Genomic DNA, 17,157 nt, shown 5'->3' on the forward strand with positions numbered 1-17,157 from the left:
CACAAATAAATCATTTCCCAATACAGCACTGAGAAACAAACACTCTAATACTTGGAAAAAACATAACATACTTGTGGTTTTTGTGATTTTCAAGTGAATAAAACAACGGGAAAAGCAAGAATACTACGTCAATCAATACTGTTATTTTCTCAAATCTACACTAGTTTAAGTTAGTGATAATAAATGGATCAACATACTACAATATACTTCAAAAAACAACTATATATTTTTAAGAAGAAACCCTACTATAGTATCAGTGAGCCTATCTTTACCAAGAACATAAATTCACTGATATTGTGGTAGTTTAGAAGAGTATCAATTAGTGAAGTTTTATTTTATTTTTGTTTTATTTCTGCCTTTGCAATTAAGCACAATCATTGGAAAAGTTTACTTTTTTTGAAAGAGTGAGACAGTAAAATTTTTTATCAATAAGAAAGAAGTTATGTAATTTAAGGAGAACTAACATTTGCATGAATTATTTTCAACAATTAACATGGCTAAAACAGATGAGGTATATTAATGTAATGCATCAAGGAATATTGCCATCAAAAATTCTACTGAAGAAAAGAACACCCACAAAAATCCAAAAAGCATTTTCCAGATTTCCTAAACGTCCCATATCTTCAATAACGGTAGAATGCTGTACGTCTTATGTTAAAAAAAATTTTCTAGTCAGTTTGATCCTCTCTAATATTTGTAATGCAGCATGGACAAAAATCCATTAAATGAATGAGAGGATTACAGACTCATTTTTTTTAAGCATAATAGAGTATCTTATTACACAATGAAAATTAAAACTAGAACATATGCTTTTGGAATAGTTGGATGGATTAAGAAACATACACCATTTCCTGTTATAGACATTCACAAAACAATCACATACATACATTGGACATATAAACTTACTTGCAGACATTATATGTCCACTGAAAAATGACTTAAAATGTGACATCCATGTTTCAAAGCCATTAATGAACAGCTTTGATAGTTTAATAGAAAATGTAGTGAAAAGTTTTTAAAAACCCTATCAGAAAATTTACAAATTTCAAATAAACAGCGTAAATGAAAAAGCAGCTACTCTTGGAAAATAGATTGTGTAAAAAGTAGTATTCAGTTAATCAATACATCACAATCTTTCAATGGTTATAAGATTCAATAGTCAGATTAACAGTTACACTTTCTTTTAAAGCCTGAGAATGGCAAATAAAGTCTTGAATAACTTATATTTAAGAGTGCTGCACAGTGATATGAAGTCCAGTTTATCCAGCATTGTGCACACAAACCTGGACTTCATCCTTTTAATATGTTTGGTACAAGCTCATAACATTCTCTCTAAGCCTAGTTAATCATTTATGGGTCTTCTGCAAAAAAGAATCCAATGATTCAACAAAATAATAAAAAAAAACTTTTACAAAATATTCAATGAGCCAGATTACAGGTATATTTTGTATATAGTTCTTTTATTTTCATGCAAAAATATATGCACACTTAATAACACCCTTTTATTTTAATTTATTTACAAGTTTTAAATTCAATCCCTTTATTCTCAACTGATTTTATAACAATTACTGAATATTTTTCAAGTACATTATTGTTCAAAATGCACAGACAATGTGCAGCAGCAAATGCAGCAAACCTCAAAAACAAGGTGCTACAACATTGCTTCTACATCAAGAGACAGACAAGTGTCTGAGATAGTGGTTTAATTTTAACACTTATACAGACATACATCTATACCTAGAGAGAGACAGACAGATCTAAGAAAGCAGCTACATCTGCAGAGGAAGGAAACAGCATGTTACAAGGACAATTCAGGGAGGTCAATTATACATAGAACATTTGACAAACAACATAGAGAACAAACTTTGGCATTAATTACCAGGGTACAAAACATAGCACATTTCTATCTACCAGTGGAGTGTAATGTGAAACTCTGCAGCCTGTAGCTGTTTGTGAATACTAACATCAAAAAGTACTTGACATTATCAATTAAAATACTAACACATCTGTAATAAAACCATTTTAATGAAAGGCAGACAAGTAAGGATGCAAAATTACATTGCAAATGATCACTGCAATGATCAAATAACTTAAGATTCCATTATCAGATCTATGAGGTCACCCCACCTGAGGCATCTGCACTACCTGAAAAATTCTTAACTAAGGAAGCTTAAAGTCTGAAAAAAGTGGCCTGACGCTACTGAACTCGTTTGCTTTTAGTTTTATACCCTGGTTAAGTATCCATTTCACATTGCCTGATTAACACATAACACTATGCTTGTATCAGCCGCTAAGACAAGAACTGAAAAGCATAAGAAATTCCCTGCATGCATTATGTGTAGTGTTAGCGAAAGAGTGAGATGTGCCCCAGTCCATCTGAGGCACAGCAAGTTGCATAACATCATTACCACTTTGCAGGGTCTGTCGTCCTCCAGCCAACACTCCACTAGGTAACATTCCAGTGGGAGTCAAACCCTTGAGTGTCAGCACGCTTTCACTCTCCTCCCTGGTATAAGAAAAAATAACAACAGTAACTTAAAATATCTGCTCATTAAAGCATTAAAATAAAATAAGGAGGGAAAGCCTATTTTTGCTATGCTTTCTGTGTATCAAGATTTAATACAAATTCAAGTTTAAACTGCTAAAATGGAGGAGAAGATTCTATTCCATACCCATCTTTCCCCTGTCTAGGGCTTATAAACAGATTAATTCTGAGCCAAATTGTGAGCAATTACTCACATGCAGGCTCTTTGGCTTTGAACTTGGTCTTGAATGCCTCACGAGGTACTCAACATGTCTCAGTCCATAGGAAAAAAAATCATAATTTACTGCAAAGTGTCTATGCTTTGGGAAATACCAACTTAAAAATATTATCCCTATTGGAATAATTATGGTCAGTAGAAAACTATACCTTTTGGTGAAATGCAAGTATGACATCTCTAGATCTAGACAGGTGCAAGAAAACAGCATTTTTAAGTAGTTAACAAAAAACTGAGTCTTCAACTTTCTGGTATGACAAAAATTTCTGTAGAATCCTGATCTTCTCCTTTGTAACTTTGATTTCGATCTCTATTTCGATATTGCCTTTCAGACACTTGTAGTTAAAGGACTGGGCAAATAACTCCTAACTTAAAGATTAGGTACTACAATTTATAACTCCTGAAACACATCTCAAAGATAACCTTAAAATATTCTTTATCCAAAAATTCCAACATCAATGGAGTGCCTCTATATACAAAACAAAATTCTGATGCACAGTGGTCTGCCTGAAGAATGCTTGGCATCTAAGATCCTGAATTATTTTTTTCCTCATATACATAACACGAGGTGTTTTAGGAATGCAGAAGCCATGTAATTACCTGAGAACAGAGAAGACTCTTGCCATCTTGCCAATTGCACGAATTTTGTTTCTGATTATTTCTTTCCGCGCTGCAGCTGTACCTACTTTCAATGGAAGAAGAAAGAGTCTCAAGCTCATGAGTATTCACTGGGCCACCATTTTACAGAGCACATCAAATTCAACACAACTGTTTAAGTTCAGTACTCTTGACAGAATGCCAGTACCCAAACACCTAAGGGCCCATAAAGTTACAAAATTAAGGCTTCAGAATGCCATCAAAATCGTCACCACCTCTGTGTCCACAAAACAGACACAAAAAAGTTTAAGATGTTCGCAAGGATTTGCTAAGTCTAGCAAACACCTGTATCACTGTCATTGCAGTGTAGTAACTATCATATTTCATTCGCCTACATTTTACATTTGAAGTTCTTCACTGACATCCATGTATATCAGGTTGTAGTCTTATAGCTCAATATAGAAGCCAAAAAGATATTAAAGCCACAAAAAACAAGGTTTAGTGCCAATTCTCAGACAGTTATCCAGGAGAAAATAGTTGTTTGTTTCCTTGGTTTTATATGAACTCCCCAAAACACACACACACACACACACACACACAACTCAAAAAATCAAATACTTGCAGTGTTAGCTCCCTTATTATCTAATTCCTTGTTCTGCATCATTGTAGGTTTGTGTCATTTGCAGAATTTACAAATACCAAATAATCTGTAATAAATACTGCATATTCCAACAAGCAGAGAAATACCATTTGTGACAGATAAAAGTGAAGATAAAATTCAGCAGAGAGGCTTGGGATTTGGAAGGATAGCTACCTTTGCCTGTCTTTATACCCTAAAAAAAAAATGTTCTCTCCATTCTCCTTTCCTTTCCTGACACCCCATTTCCCCCAAAACAGCACTGGCAGATGGGGAGATACTCAAACTAAAATCAATTCAGAATTCTCATCAGTCATTAGGGAGGGAAAGTTTTCATCACACCAGGGTAAGAGGAACTCAGTCATGCTTCTTGAATTCAACACACATGGCCAAAAGAGAGTGAACAAACTCAGACAACTCTGTCAGGCTCCAGATCTTCCTTATCTCATTGCTCTTCAAGGCAGGAGAAAAGGCTCATGAAAAGGTTGCCAAACAAAGCAGCAAGAACGTAGCAGAATCACAGAAGTGCACCATGGAGAGCTGCATATCCTAGAATTTGCCTACTTCCATCAAAAAAAAAAAAAAAAAAAAAAAAAAAAAAAAAAAAAGTAGAAGCCATTTTCCTTCCCTGCTCTGGAGTATTTAGCTTCCCCTTGAGAGTGCATACAGCTTAGCACAACAGTCAACACCGGGAGAAGAAAGCTGCAAGAATCCAAGGCCTTCTGTTGAACAGGAGTGGGAGGACATCCCATCCCGAACACCAAAGCAAAGAGAATACAAAGAGAAAAAAAAAGGCATACCAGGGTAAACAGAGTAACACAAGCAAAAACCATGTAGTGGAGACAAAGAGAAAAGGGAGGAAGAGACGACCTTTGTATGAACATGATGAGAGAGTCCCAGGGTATGACAAATATCTGCCAATCCATTTAAATGAAAGGAAAAAAAAACAGGAACTACTGAGTAAGGATTTTTTAGACAACGGAACAATTTAATGAACCGCACACACCAAAACAAACAGACAAACGAAAAAAACAGAAGGCTCAGGAAAAATTTATAATAGGATAGATTGATAGATCGAAAAAATAAATTGTTACTAAAAATATTTTTTTTAAGTTAAAATTTAATTGTAAAATTCTAAAAGCTTTTACTTTTGCTCTTTGAACACCACTGAAATAACATGAGGAAGATCTGGAATGAGAAGGGGGCTCTTTCAGAGTTTTTGAGGAGGCCAGAGTTAAATAAAGGTCCATAAATCTTCCACTGCAGGTCACAGAATTTCTCTCCTACCTACAGCGGGCTGCAGCACTGTCAAATGCAGGCTGAGAAGCTTTCAGGCAGTGCTAGTGCCCAGACCTCAGCTCTGGGAGGTCACTACACCTTAAAAGGTTTAAGCCCTAGAAAGGGCTGGTTTAGGGTATTTTTACATGAGTTTTCTCCATTCGAGTCCTCTGGCAGCAACACAGCCAAGCCAAACCAAAAGGCCACATACGTGTTACCTCAGGCTGCAACACTGCAGGTTAGTCCAGAGAAAAGGCACAGTAAGGTGGCATCTCCTTGCAGAAGAATGTCTTGATTACACCTTACGTTATAGGTGATAGAGCAAAGAACTCTCCTATTCCTCATTCCCAATGCCCGCGCAAGAGAGTTTGAAACACACTGCGGTGCGCCAAAAAATTCACATAATCTTCAGAAATACCCTTATTATCTAATGTATTTCCAAGTATTAAAAATATTCTCTTGAAGTGACAAATTTATACAGACAGCAAACGGATTATTAGATAAGTAACGTCAGAAGAATTTTTCTGCATGGAAATATCTATAATGGAATTTCAAAAAAAAAACCCAACAGGTGATAGACTGAATTTCAGTTAGCAGACTTCTTCGTAAATTTTGTATCAAGCCATCTACAAAATTGCACATACAATAAGGAAGTATCTTTTTGACATCTCAGTTTAAGGAAACTAAAAGTACTATACAAACCAGGTTTTGGAACATTCTATAAACACATTCCATGCACAATCTTGAAAAAATGCTCACAATAAAGTTATTGAAGAGTAAGACAGACAACTGAAAGCTCCCTACACATGCAGGGCCAAAGATAAAGTATTAGAAACAGGTAAAAGAATGAAATTCTACAAAAAAGGAATGGAAGAAAGGAGAAAAAAAATCATGCTCAGAAAGACAGATGTCTTGGAATATGACTTCTGATAACAAAATACAAAACCACTATGAGCATCCCATTAAAATGGGCAATAAAATAAAAACCTACATATGTCTCTCCACAAGCAGGTATTTTCTGCACTAAAACTTGTACCGTTAGGTTCCTTGAAGTCATATTCCAAAACATTCCTACTCTGTCTGGTCTGTACCTTTTTTATTGCCATATATGAGTCGCTCTTCAGATGGAGAGTCCAGAAAAAAAGGAAGTGAACGATGGAGAAAAAGGTGAGTGAGACAAAATAAAGATATTTAACTTGGCAGTGGTAATAAAGAATGAATGGAAAACAAATGTGAAAAAAAAGAAAATGGAAAACTGCAACACTTAAAAATGCATTAATTGAATAAGAAGTGGAATTGTTGAGTACATTTTAAATTTTGATGATAAACAAGTGAAAGCTTGTCAACAGTTAAAAAAAAAAATCCATTCACATAAAAAGATAAAGCATAGACAGTACCTAGATGGCATTAAGAGATATGCATCAAGCAAAGAAATTGTTAAAGGAGACAGAAGAATAAGATAATTCAAATTAGGAAACTGTGCAACTACTGTACTAAAAACAGGGCATATGCAATCAACTGATGACTGCATTTACACCAAATAGCCTAAAGTCTATCACCTCAGAAAACCCAAATGCCCAATCCTGCAAATATTCAACTTAATTGTTCTATGCCCAGTTCAGCAGGATTACTTGCATGAAAGGCAAATTAACTTTGCAGGATCACATCTGAAACTCTCTAATTTTTCACATTTCTAGCAACAACCTAGATGGCAGCAAAGTTCAAGTGGCTCCTGATCCATGTATTCCAATCTAAAATACACAGCTGCATAGCACAGCCTGATTCTGTTCCTGAATTTTAACACAGCAATTGTCAAACACTAAAGAATGGGGTGATGTCTCTAAGATCTTTTATATGTGATCTTTAGTGCTTCTCAAAGTCTGCTGTAAACATTCCTTCCTCCTCTCCAATCACCAAACAATCCAGTAAATCTATTCTATTATTGCATAAAATGAAGCAAGTCTGAGAATCTTTCAGATGTTATATTAAGCATTACTGTGAAAAAAAAACTCTCTGATATGCTGTTATAAGGCTATATACATCTTAATCACCATCTAATGTTATTACCTAATCATCACAATCCTAAAAACATCTCCTTAACAATTCACCATATCAGTTTACAGGACAGAAAGATGTTATATTTTATTACATAAATATCTATTATAAAACATACATATAACAGTTCTCCAACTTTTATGCTTTAAACTCAAATATCAAAGTTTAAACTTATATTTCCTATTTTAAGCAGTACTGCGCCATAAGTACTATTTCTGACTTTTACCTGTATTGACTCTAAACTGAAGAAAAAATATTACATTATGAAATGCAAGAGCTTTTGATAAAACTGCTCTAGATTACTATTGCACTATTTAGATATTTATTAATCTTGTACACAAGATGTACTTCTGCAAATATGGTTAGTATGTTAATACTTTTAAAGTTTTGATAAACTGAGAATTTTTCACAAAAAGGTTTCAGCTTCAAATAGAGGTCATATATGAATATTTGCAAACAATACCATTACTGCTTTTTAATCACAAACATGAAAATACAGTTGATACCCCCCAAAAGTGCCAGTAATATTAAAGCAATGCGAAGATAATTTTCTTCCAATTCCAGTCTATAGTATCAACTACTATACTGCAAGTATTTCCCCCAAAAAACAACCAACCAAACAAAAAACTCCACATCAGCAAACCTGTTATATCTAAAAGTGACCCCTACCGTCAAATTGATCTTCTCCCTCTGTCATCAGCTCATCATCAGAGCAAATGCTCAGAACATTCACCAACATTTCTGTTACTGTGTAGGAAAGAATAAATCTTCATTAATTGCCTATCTAATTTTAAGTATTTTCATGCACTTAAGATGTAACTAGTCACCTGCAACTACAGTAAATGAACTTCCCACATGATAACTGTTGATAAGTAATACTGTCCCGAAAATATTCACTATCTTAGAATTTAAAAGCTCAGAAAAACTATCAACTAAAAATTACACCACCTAACAATCAAATACTAGAACATCATAGAACTTTCTCTCCTATCTTACAAGGAATTATTTTCTTGTGTATTATTAGTATTTCTACACTAGGAAAAATCATTTCAATTCATCTTCATTTGAACTAGATCTTATGCAAAACTTACTTAAATATGAAAACATTTTGACTGCTCAAATTTAGATATAAAGGGAGAAAGCTATTCCATTTCTGCAGCTATGCCTGGCTATTCCATTTCTGCTCCTGGCAGAAGCACTACAGCATAAAAATAGTATGATATAAATATATTGCAAACTACATGTCTTTTCAAATTCTCCCTAAAAATTACAACATAGTGGATACATAAACTTGTACTAAAAGGCTTATACTTTCTATCTCCAGGAATCTTGCTATTTTGTCAATCTTTCACATATATATCAGACTCTCTTGATAAGAGACAGTCGAGAGTTTCCTCACACTAAAGTATTTAGAAAACTTTCCCAGAACTTCAGATGGCTAACCACCTTGTTTATTTATTTATTTCCTGGCCAAACTTATTCACGATTAATTCATACAATCTCTGTGTTATCGGCTAAGCTATTCTCCTTTCTTGATATATATTCCCACAGCATATCCATAAAGACATGGTCCTTTGTTTTGCTAGACTTAATAAGCCATCGGTCTTAAATCTCCCACAGCAAAGCACAATCTCCATTTCCCTTAATCATGCTACTAGAGCCCTGCTACCCTAAGCCAATTTAAACTCGTTTTTCTCGAATGAAAGTGGCAAAGCATTATGCAGTGCAATCGATTCTTTGTTTACTGAGCTAAAAAATCTTAATGCATCCTCGAATCATGCTATGCCTTTTCAAAACTATGATCTTGGTAACTCACAGTCATACCTATAACTAGATGGCTGGCAGAAATATTAAAACTGACAACTAAAAATGAGTTGCTAGCTTGAAAGGTGTCTGACCTAATGAAAAGCATGACGGCATATCCTTTTTCGCTTGTTCAGGTGCTCAGAGCATGGGAAAGGACGGGTTCTGTTGCAGCCCCACACAAACATGCAGCTAATGGGAGAAAGGAGAATTACAAACCTTCTGATGTGCAGTAACCGGGAGCCTGTTCTTGAGGCAGACACACTGAACTGCAAAATGCCACAACACAGTGCAGAACACACTGTGCACTCCTAGAAATTCTTCCCATAACTAATCCTGGCGGCTGCGGCAGGCTACCACGTCCAGACCGCTAGAACAGAGTTGACTTAAGGCAGCCGTACTGGGTCGTGCCAAAGGTTCGCCTGGCCGCAGCACCTGGGCTCTGCCAAGCCCGAACAGCTGACGGCTCGGGATGCCTGCTGCAGGTAAGCACGTAGCAGTGCTTCTACCAAACACTTTCCCAGCTTCCAATACTTTGATGCTCCAGGACTTCCCAGGTCAGAAAGGGTATTCTTCTGTTTAAGAGCCCTCTAAGCTTTTCTTCTGTGACGCTGTCCGGTAGTTATAGGAATAAAAATTGTCCCGAAAGACAATTCAACGGTTTATTCACATACGTGAAGGATCATCTCATTTTATTTGTACGGAATTTGCTACCAAATAGTTTAATGACCCTTATTTTTGTATGAGGAACATACATGTTGAGGAGCAGAAAAGAATTTTTCTGCCAGCAGTAAGAAATTCAAAATAAACAGTTTTAACAGTTGCAACAGCAAAGGGTTATGTACTGCATCATCTCTTAAAAGAAATGTAAATAAAAATCTCCTTCCAATTGTCAGTTCCCTTGGCTTGAAAACCACAAAAATTTGCTGAATGGGTTAACCACCCTAAAAAATATCTTAATTATTTGCTTGTAAATGCTCACTAACTAAAACAAATCCATAATTCTAGATTTGTTTATGTGAAGCAAATATATCATCGCAATGGTACTTTAGAAAGAAATTTTCCAGATCTCTTCTATGAAAAGACCAATTCCTGTTGTGGAGGGATTTTAAACAGACCCTTTTAGCCTCTAACCTCATTGTTTTTTTTAACTGAAGACTACTCGGAGCCCTAGCGTCCTAGATTCATGGTTATCAGGCTCCAGAGGGGAAAAAAAATGAGGATCTGCGCTAAATTATCTTTTAGCACCTGCTCCCCCCAAAATTGACCTTCAGAAAAGGTAACTATCTAAAAAAGTTAAAATTTTACAGGAGCATCCCAAAAAATGAGAAAGGTTTAATAATTTCAAGAATGTAACACCTATAATGTCCGATTAACAAAATGCTTATCATCGCGTTCTGCAGAATATGAACAGAGTTTTTATATGAAGTTCAAATTTTGAAAACCTACTTAGGTACTGCTTCATAATGCAGATACATGTTCTTAGTGGGAATTACACTTTCTATTACCATCTCTATTAGATGCAGTTTTACCTTAACAACCAAAAGCTATAGAATATGTTGTAATTCACTCTACCCTTTCTCAGAAACGGCAACTTTACTTCCAAAAAACCTGCAAAGCACAGTCTAATAACTCTATCAAATCCTCTTTATAATCAACAGCTCAAGAAGCCTGCCTCATAAAGACACAAACAGATACCCATTTCCCCAAAAACTATATATTTAGCTTCTCTTTGGTATATATAAAAAAATTGCTCTCAATACCATCAAACTAGCAGAAATAGGAAAGAAATTCATTAATGTACAACTATTGCCTACCTTTTTCTCCCACAAATGGCAATGACCACGTGAAAACATCCATAAAATTTGGTAGCCAGTAAGGATGAGGGGAACAATTGAACTGACGAATATTCATCACATTGTTTTCATATTTTAATACAGCAGCTACAACAAAATTCAGACATTTCAGAAAGAATGTTTAAAACCAGTAAGTACCACAAACGCAAAGCTATAGGGACTTTTTTAGCGCTATTTTGTACTACAGAGAAAATATATCCAGAGATATACCATTCTCTTTTTTCATGGTATTTACAGAACAGATTTATAATAGAGAACTTTGGATTGTATCTTATTGCAAATGTTGAGGCTTAAAGTACTGCTAAGTTCAGTATAGTTTTGTACTATCCTAAAATAGGTCAAGAATGAACACAGGATTTTGTTAAAGTTGCTGAATTTACACCTTTTCATGACCTTTTTAAATCTAACTCAAAACAGTAGTATAACCAAGTTCATGTTTTATTCCTGTTAAAATATCTTTCCCCATTTACTTTTTTGTAAGCCCATGTTCTGTAACTCCCTTTCATACAGAGAGGAATAAACTCACAGAAACCTAGAAGGGGGAGCATAGAGAAACAAAACAGAAGAACAGCGGCATTCTAAAGCTACATAGATGTTTACCATATATTTCCGTATTTATGCTTGCACTGCACTGGGAACACCTGACAGGTAAAAAGGATTCTTAGAATCAATATCCATAGAAAAAAAGAGGTAAAAGCCAGATGAAGCTATTTTTATTTCTCCTTTACTTTACAACCAGTACAAACAGCAGCAACTCATCTTTCCCTATATACAGTTTATCACCCTACATAAGTGCTGTGGGTTGAGTGGAGTTTTTCTTTTGGAGATGAGTTGGAGAGGGAAGGAAGAAAGGGGGAGAGGAAACATAATATACTGAATTTAGGAAAGAGGTCTTGGTTTCAAAAGAGCATTATTTGAACACCTGGAGATCATTCATTCATCACATACTTGAATGCCATGCATTTCAGCAGGCTTTATTTTTGTTTAACTATTTCTGTTCTTGAACTTCTACTAACATCCATTCACATTACGCTTTTCTCTATAATTTCGACTTGTAAATCTTTCTCCACACTATTAAGCAAACTTTATATCATAGCTTTATCTTTAACAGATACAAAAATACAAATCTTTTACAGGCAAAAATTAATTCCTTCTCTCTGATACCTCCCACTCAGCATTTCCAAAAGTGATCAGTATCTAGATCAGCATTTGCTCTTCCCCAACTTCCTAAACACATCCATTATTGGCCCTGTAATATCACAAAACTTGGCATCTTCTCTGACTCATTTTCTTCACAGTGACCACGCGTTGATGAGTGTTGTGGGCTTTTTTGTTTGTTTAGTAATTAACTTTTTTCATCAAAAGAAGTAAGCGGTAAGCATGTACTTTCCTCTGTAATTAAAGACTCAGATGTCGTAACGCGCAATGCAAGCTACGCCATGCAGAGACTGCTCACTAATGCCTCCCTTCCTTTCTTAGCTCACAAACTAAAGACAACCAGAGGAGTGAATTACTAGCAGCACACGAAAGCCTTGCCTGACTGGAAGACATCAGGTGATACACTCACAAATACTGAACAGCATCAGTTTTTACAAAGAAACCTTTGGCCCATACTTTTACTGCAGGCTACTTTTATAAGAGATCATGGTTTATGTTACGTGTGTTTCTTTAATAATATAACTTTTATTCAGGCAATTATTTTTCTCTAATTTCTTACCTGGCAAAAAGTTATTGATATTATACAACTTATTTAGTAAGACATTTTTATTTTAATATCGCATTTCTGTTTTAGTAATATATACAGTTAGTTTCTTTATAACAAGTTCTTACCTTTATTATTGTAGACATCAAGGTAATTAGGTGCTGAAAAAATTGTTATTAATGACGGGAACCCTGTAGTCTGACTTTTCCTGTACATTCTATAACTGTAAAACCAAACAAAATATTTTACATCATACAACAACAGACAGTTAATTTTTACTTCACATTGTGAATAAGCTCTTGAAGGATACAAAGTACTTACCCTGCATCTTGTGCTTCATGTGCTCTAATGATTGACAACAAATTATTATTTTGCAAAAATTCACAAACTGCTGGATAGCTGTGAAATGGAAACAATTATGAATAAAAGAAAGTCTCTAAAAACATGGAGCAAGGATTAGCATTAAAACATCAAATGAAACCTAGCCTACTCCTACCTATAAAAGTAGGAGCACCCTCTGACTGTATTGTGACTGAAGTGCTCTTGTGAATTTTCATTTCCAAAATCTTCTGAAGGGTCTGACCACAGTAAATCACACATTGGTCCAAATGCTGGAGGCTCTTTGAATCTATCTAACTGTTTGAGAAAAAGCAATAGCACAAAGATTATTTAAATAGTAAATGAATAAATTTTATACACTTGTTATACTACATATCCATCAATGACATGGCTTTGTAGAATAAATCCCAATCATATCAAAGAGAAGTAGGCTCTGTATTTTTTTTCCTCTCCTCCACATCAAATAAGGCAGAGGTCAAAAGAACCAAACCTGCTAAAAGCAATAAGATTTATTAGTTCTAAGAAGCAGGGAGATGAATTCCAGACTGATGGATATGTGTAATATAAAATTAATTTACAAACAAGGAACAATAAGGTCCTTTTCTTCCTTGCACACATGCCATATCTATCAATCTGGAGTCATTACCAGGAATTAGCAAAGAGTAAGGGTACAGAAAACAGGTTTGATAAAAGAAACTATGAACAATTAGAACTGACTGTAACAGACTAAATATACCATCAAAAAAACTCCACTATCTCCATAATGGATTGTTTAACAATGTAATGAAGAGATGACTAGCTTAGCTGTCCATTTACATTTTTCACATAGATTTTATTTCTCAGCTATGGCCCTACTGGAATGGGCCATAAATATTTTTAGAGATGTCTATTTTTGTTTTCTCCTCTCTCTTTTCTCTAGATGCTTCTTTACTTCTGTCCACTTGCAAACATGTGCTTTACCAGTCTGTTACTTTCCTAGTAACCACAGCGAAAAGGGGCAGAGGGAAGGAGGAGAGAGCATCTGATAACGCAAAAGGAAAATACCCTGTTTAGGTAACATTCAATCAATCTCTAATTTCCCAGAAATGAAATTAGATATCCCAAATTCAATGTAAAGTTTATTTGATCTTTATGTAGCTGGAGTTTTTTCACAAGATGATTTTATCCAAGAAATGTAGGAACAGTTCTTTGATGGACAGTGCATTAATCTCACTTTACCTCCCATACCAAAGAAGAAGACTTTGATGGTACTAGAGAACACTTAACTCTTCATGACAGGTTCGAAAGGAGGTTTGGTGAGCACCTGGTGAATTAGAGTCTAACGGTCCATAGGAATCCATTCAAATATGGAACCAGCAGTAGTGCCAAGCTCTCTCATGCCCTGGAAAATCAGAGCTCCCGAGGCTGCCACCTGTAACATAAGTGGAAAGGTCCAGATCTTTACAAATTCCTGCCAGATAATGGCAAGGCAGGTATTAACTGAAGGTGTTGTTGGGACTTATTCCATATTATAAATCCAGTGGCTTAACATTTCCCACACTGGATGATAAACCCAGTATGGAATATTCCTTCCAGATTGAAGAAGTCAGTCCATCAACTTCTGCAAGTACCTGAATTTCTGTAGATTAAACCATCAAGTTTCTAAACCTCCAGCAACAAATTTGGGTCCAGGAACTAACTGAAGCATTTATACAAGGAAGATCCAATTGTTCACTGATTGATGTTTCCTGCAGTATAGAAGGCTGAAAGTCTAGAAAGTATTTCTAAGAAATTTTATTGACTGATTCTTCAAGGATTTTCCTTATGACTTTGGCCAAAGGGATAGAGGAAGATGCTATAAATCAAAATTTTTGGTTGCTGGAAACACCACACCTCTCTCCCAAACTACCTTCTCATAGTATTCAGAACTGTAATGTAGTGAAGTACGGAGGTCTGCTTGCAAAAAGTAATTATACTTACATACACATCAGATCAATGTCTCCTTCACTAGATACATCAGACTACCACTTGGCATGTTTCTCAAGACATCTCAAAATTTAAGGAAATGTCACTGCATTCCACTCAACCCAGACTGCATACATCAAATCAGAACAACTTAAGGGTTTGTCTACATAATGATACCAGGAAAGGTTAACAAAGCACATGAGTTAATTCAAAATACTTGTAACTGATTAACTATTTGTGAATAGGTTGTGACCGTTGCAAAACAGAATCTCAATTCAAATTAGCATAATTTATTTCTAAACAAGATTCCATTAACTGAGAACTTAGAATAGGAATCACTATACATGGCGTTTATCAGATATAGGTAGCATATTTTTAATGCATATCTTAAGATAACTAAATATAAATTAATACCTATGTATTATGAAGTTAAGGCTACTAAATAAAATTGCACTATTCTTCCACATAGATGCTCAAATTCAGAAGGCACAAAACCTTGGAGGTAGATCAAGGTAGAGCAAATTGAAATTACTTTACATTTGAAGAAAAAGCACCTTTACAGAAGTTTCATATACTTGAAGTTACAGACACCGGTTTTAATTAATCTGTCCTGATTTTCCTCTGTACTATTATATAATAAAGCCCTAAAAAACTATGTGAAAGCCAGTGAAGAGTGGCAGTCATATATAGCCAAAGTAAAGGAAATTTCAGCAAATCACAGAAAGGAAGTAAAGCATAAAGACAGAATCGCAGTAGTTCCCCCATTAAAATGCACATGAGTAGGAAGTGATGGACTGCCACTGACAAAAATGGAACAAGTACAGGGTACTTCTCCTTTATTAAATATGCAGAATTTTATTTTATTTTTTTAACAGAAAATTATATATTTCAAAGTATTTTACTAATTAAACCTTAGTATCACAGACAACTAAATAAAACGACTGTTTGTTGTAAATCAGATACAATTCTTTCTCTGTCTCTCTTAATATTAAGAGTCCTGTCATCTTATCTAGACACTTCCTTCCTTATAAGGCACTGGGCTTTGAATCACCATACTTAAAGAGTTTTGTTTCAGCAAAAGTCTTGGCAGTGTATATGAGATCGACTAAGTACCACCTCTAAATTGATGGACATATCTCCGAAAGAGAAGCACTCTACCCACACAATCAAAACATCTGTGTAAATGAGCTTCAGAGGACAAAAATCAGATTACTTGAAGGTTCAGAAAACTGCGGTTTCTTGGAAATTAGAGACACATTTGCAGCAACTTTTCTGGTTAGGCTTTACTGTTACAGCGACTATGAAAGCTGCCCTCTACTGGAAATGAGTTTATGCCAGCAAAAATAATCATTTTGTTCATGTAGATTTAAATCGCCTTCCCGAATATCAACAATGCTGACAAAAAAATACCATGATGCAGAAATTGCATGTACACAGAATTTCTTCTTTAGGCTGACAACCTATCCTGTTTAGAGCTGTGATTCCCTTCTTACACCAGATGATTATGTCTCTACATGTTTGCAAAGAAGACCTGTCCTAAACAAAAATTTCTGCTAGTAAATCAAGAAGCCTTGTAAAATTATACAATTACCTTGACTGTTTACAAAAGCTATGTTTCATATATCACACTTGTATCACAAGCATGTAATATTTTCCTAGACATAAAAGGGACTTTTTATATCACCTATTTAATTTGAAAACATCTTGCACTATCAGCGTAGGCCAAGCTCTAATGCAGCTACTGAGCAGCTGCCAAGCCATTAATAGCGCTTTTTTTTTTAAGTTACCAGATGATTCTTTAAAAACAAGCAAACAAACAAAAAAGGCTCAAAGATCAAATAACATTGCCTTACATTTATAGATATGGTTTTCATCAGAAGAAATATATAAGAGACTTTCATATACATAAACACACAAGTTAGTATTTCATTCTGAAGTACTAGTATCCCTTAAATTTATCTGACTTCCAAATCTTCCAAATTAGTTCCAAGACTAAGATTAAAAAAAAAAAAAGGAAAAAACCAAATCTCACAATCCTACTATCAAAGTGGCTTTCCAAAGTGCTTTTCCAAACTACATTTGTTTCTTTTGCATTTCTTTCCAAAAAACTTTGGAAACTTTGGAAATATCTTGTTCCATGTATATATAAATTTATTATTTCTTCCAGCCTCACATAAGATCCTGAAG

At 35.0% G+C, this 17,157-nt stretch overlaps 1 protein-coding gene across 1 annotated transcript in view; it reads right to left on the minus strand.

Moving 5' to 3' along the window:
- Positions 1 to 17,157, minus strand: part of PPP3CB (protein phosphatase 3 catalytic subunit beta) — a 36,637-nt gene that overhangs the window by 6,576 nt on the left and 12,904 nt on the right. The window contains exons 6-12 of the mRNA XM_085312172.1: positions 13,184 to 13,323; positions 13,009 to 13,086; positions 12,816 to 12,910; positions 10,947 to 11,072; positions 7,996 to 8,073; positions 3,360 to 3,441; positions 2,409 to 2,506 (exon numbers count right to left, since the gene is read on the minus strand). Of these exons, the coding sequence (XP_085168298.1) occupies positions 2,409 to 2,506; positions 3,360 to 3,441; positions 7,996 to 8,073; positions 10,947 to 11,072; positions 12,816 to 12,910; positions 13,009 to 13,086; positions 13,184 to 13,323 (697 nt within the window). The remainder of the gene's footprint in view (positions 1 to 2,408; positions 2,507 to 3,359; positions 3,442 to 7,995; positions 8,074 to 10,946; positions 11,073 to 12,815; positions 12,911 to 13,008; positions 13,087 to 13,183; positions 13,324 to 17,157) is intronic.

This window comes from Rhea americana, unplaced genomic scaffold (genome assembly GCF_003343005.1).
Source record: "Rhea americana isolate MKP2758 unplaced genomic scaffold, rheAme1 scaffold_36, whole genome shotgun sequence".
NCBI lineage: Eukaryota > Metazoa > Chordata > Aves > Rheiformes > Rheidae > Rhea > Rhea americana.